Source organism: Arabidopsis lyrata (genome assembly GCF_000004255.2).
Source record: "Arabidopsis lyrata subsp. lyrata unplaced genomic scaffold ARALYscaffold_1, whole genome shotgun sequence".
NCBI classification, from domain to species: domain Eukaryota; kingdom Viridiplantae; phylum Streptophyta; class Magnoliopsida; order Brassicales; family Brassicaceae; genus Arabidopsis; species Arabidopsis lyrata.
The window spans coordinates 16,940,640-16,943,876 of record NW_003302555.1 but is presented as its reverse complement, the minus strand read 5'-3'; the positions used below and the strand labels follow the sequence as shown (position 1 = coordinate 16,943,876).

Below are 3,237 nucleotides of genomic sequence, written 5' to 3'. Positions count from 1 at the left end.
GTTTTAATGTTTGTCCAAATTATCATTTTCTTTTGTACGTATAGCATCAAATGTACGTGTAACTTCTTTACTTTGTTTGTGTTTCTTTTATAGGAATGAAAAGAACTTTCGATTTAGAAGAACTGTTCATGAATTTAATATGGTCTTTTTTGCTCAACCAAATGCTACTCTTCTCGTAGCAACAAAAATAATCTACGTAACAATTTTTATGTATTCACCTAGTAACATTTAAAAGTACTAGTATGTTATTTCCTTATATATCACTAATTAAAACTCAATACTAATCAAAACCAAAAAAATTAGGGTAACAAAAAGAAATTAGGCGAGGTGAGTGATTGACCATCATCCAATAAAAAATGAATCTATGTACAAAGTACAAACACAGTTTGTTTCCGCAACAAACAATGTTAACATATTAACTAAGACCATCTCCATTGTATTCGGCTTTTTTATTTTAAAATAGAGTAAAGTTTCTCTTCAATATATCACTCTATTTTTTTTTAATAATATATATATAGTTACTCCAAAAATAGAATAATATTATTTTCTCTATTTTAGAATGCGATATAAAATAAGGTTAGAAAGAATTTTAATCTACAGTAGAGTTAAAGAGAAAAAAAACAATGTTACAAAAACAATCATTTTTCAATCAACTTTATATTCCTCATCCTCGTAAGCCTAATCACTCGTTCATGTAATAAACTTTGTCGCTTGTTCACATAAGTCTAATTTCTCATTCATATAAACCATATTGCCAATCCACCTAAGCTTAGGATCTCAACCACATATATCTAATTACTCGGCCACATAAACCTAGTACCTCGGATCGATATACAAGTCATATTGCATAATAAATATATATATATATATAATATAATATATATACTTATTCATAATACATTGATAAATCTGTTCTCTCACAGTGAAAAACGAAATTAAATAAAGAAGTTGGAACGTTTTTCAAATTTATTGCCATACCTTCAAATAAAAAAGATTCATAAACCTTTGTAAGCAAACATGTTTGAATCTTGAATTGTTATAAAGAAAATGAATAGTTGCTTAAATTTATTAAAATTTTAAAACGATCCTCTTTAAATAAATGATAAAGTGCATCTAATCTTTCAGTTTCCATTATTAAAAATTATTGAAAAGCAAATCAATCCCAAAGAGATTGTTTAAAACATAACATTTGCGAATATTTTAGAATAGAAAATAGAATGTTGAAAGATAAATTCAAGGTTCTGGCTCATCATTTCCAGATTCCGTCTCCATATCTTCCAAATTATCGGATTCTGTCTCCTCATCGTCAGAACTCTCAGATTCCGTCTCCGACTCTCCTTGTTCTGATCTCGTCTCCTCATCATATCGTTCCGGAAATAAGTTGTTTCTTTCCACTGATAGTAAAAGGGGGTCGTCATGGCTTGTCATACAAATAAAAAAAAAGTTATTCGAAGAATAATTGTGTTCTCAAATAATATATGAACTATTAATAAAACATACCAAAAGTAACACAATTGTATATTTAAATCTAAAATTTTAATTTCTAAAACTAAATCCTAAACTTAAATAGTGTATATTTGTTTATAATTTTAAAACAATTAAATTTATATATATTTTTAGTTAAACAAAATATAGTTGAAATGAGGGAGAAATATAAATACAATGTAGCATATATTTCACTGAACAATAAAAATCCAAGAACTAGTAAGATAAAACAAAATGAAAAATGTTTCAGATAAAAGAGGTAATAGTGAGTACCGTAGTATCCTGAGAGGATCCGGACCAAAATCAACATAGCAGACTGGACAACATTTCCAGTCATGTTGTGTTATCTTGCCATAAATGCATCTCAAGCAAACTGTTTACAAAGATTTAATAAAAAAAATTAGGTTAAGGTATTGAAATAAAATTTTAAAAATATAGATATTCAATCAAAACAAATGAAACATATATGAATCAAATGATTAAAGCGGAAAACATATATGTAGTGAACAGTATATCTAAAGAGAAGAACGAGTTTAAAGATAACTAAATAATTCATACATATTTATATGCATATAAAAGATCTAAAGATTATAAATATACAAAGGATATAAAGCATAAATGAAGGCTCACACCAATTGATTCTAGTATTAGAAGAATTTAAGGTCGGAAACAACCAATGAGATAGGTAATGAGATGAATTTTGGACAGACATCGACTAATTCTCAATTATATTATTAAAAAATTAGATTATTTTTTTACTGTTAAGGCATATACGATATATAGTTAATGGTCATAATACATTCAAATCCATATAAAATAATTTAATTAGAGGGAATTGAGGGCTTACATATGTGGTTGCATCTCTTTAGGGCTGTGGCTTGGTCCAACAAATTGTAACAGATCGCACAACTGTACAGCTTCCTCATCTCATCCTCCATCTTTGTTTCTTACTGTCTCTTCTCAGATCCTACCAACAACAACAAAAACCAAACGAAATAAACCTTTTTTGGAATAAAAACCGGATATTATATTTCAATATGATAGATTCTTTATGAAAAAACTTTATTAGAAAATCTCAACATCTAATATAAATATATAACATGATTATTTGATATTTAATATCTAAAGGGTGAGATAATTTTCTAGGTTTAAATTAAAACATAAACCGTTAACGACCGTTGCCCGCGCTTTTTTAAAAGAAAAATTTTGCTTGCTTCTATTCATAATCTGAAGTTATTTGTTTTCAGTTTTCATAGTTGTTTTATAAGAAGATCTAAATGCTTATATGATTATTATGTGTTTGTTGGATCTATTTGTTTAATAATTGTAGTAGAATATGTTAGTATTTAGTTTGCTATGCCTATTTGTTTGAGAATTACTTAGCTTATCTATAAGATATATGAACAATTGCATGGAGAACAAAAGAGATAATTATGTGTCAAACTGGTGTTCTTCGTAGATAAAACTACTAGATCTGTAGTTTTTACAACTACAATAGAGAGAGAAATATAAGTTCGTACAGATCTACAAGATAAAAAGGATCATATATAATAGCTTTGTCTTCTACAAAAACTTTTGTTTGTTTGAACTATTGTAAAGATTTGTTACAAAGCTAAACAAATCAATTGTAAGAAACTACAAATCTATTGTAAAATTGAAAAGAAAAGAGAGAAATATAAGTTCTTACAAATCTACAAGATAAAAAGGAACATACCTTTGTCCTCTTCGTAGCAATGATAGCCTATATGACTG

At 27.3% G+C, this 3,237-nt stretch overlaps 1 protein-coding gene across 1 annotated transcript; it reads right to left on the bottom strand.

The window, feature by feature from the left end:
• Nucleotides 1–1,121: 1,121 nt before the first annotated feature.
• On the bottom strand, nucleotides 1,122–2,872 carry LOC9329919 (E3 ubiquitin protein ligase DRIP1). The gene is made up of 3 exons (XM_002891116.2): nucleotides 2,333–2,872; nucleotides 1,759–1,858; nucleotides 1,122–1,420 (listed from the first exon to the last, which is right to left on the bottom strand). The coding sequence occupies exons 1-3, from the start codon at nucleotides 2,421–2,423 to the stop codon at nucleotides 1,234–1,236; spliced, it is 378 nt and encodes a 125-aa protein (XP_002891162.1). The 5' UTR covers nucleotides 2,424–2,872; the 3' UTR covers nucleotides 1,122–1,233.
• Between the last annotated feature and the right edge of the window lie 365 nt (nucleotides 2,873–3,237).

What these genes read in the sequence shown, in the direction of transcription:
- LOC9329919 (XM_002891116.2), bottom strand. Translation starts at nt 2,423, where the DNA reads ATGGAGGATGAGATGAGGAAGCTGTACAGTTGTGCGATCTGTTACAAT. An exon ending in AAAGAGATGCAACCACATAT is followed by an intron (nt 1,859 to 2,332) that starts GTAAGCCCTCAA and finishes CTTTGTAAACAG; the next exon opens with TTTGCTTGAGATGCATTTAT. An exon ending in GATCCTCTCAGGATACTACG is followed by an intron (nt 1,421 to 1,758) that starts GTACTCACTATT and finishes TTGTATGACAAG; the next exon opens with CCATGACGACCCCCTTTTAC.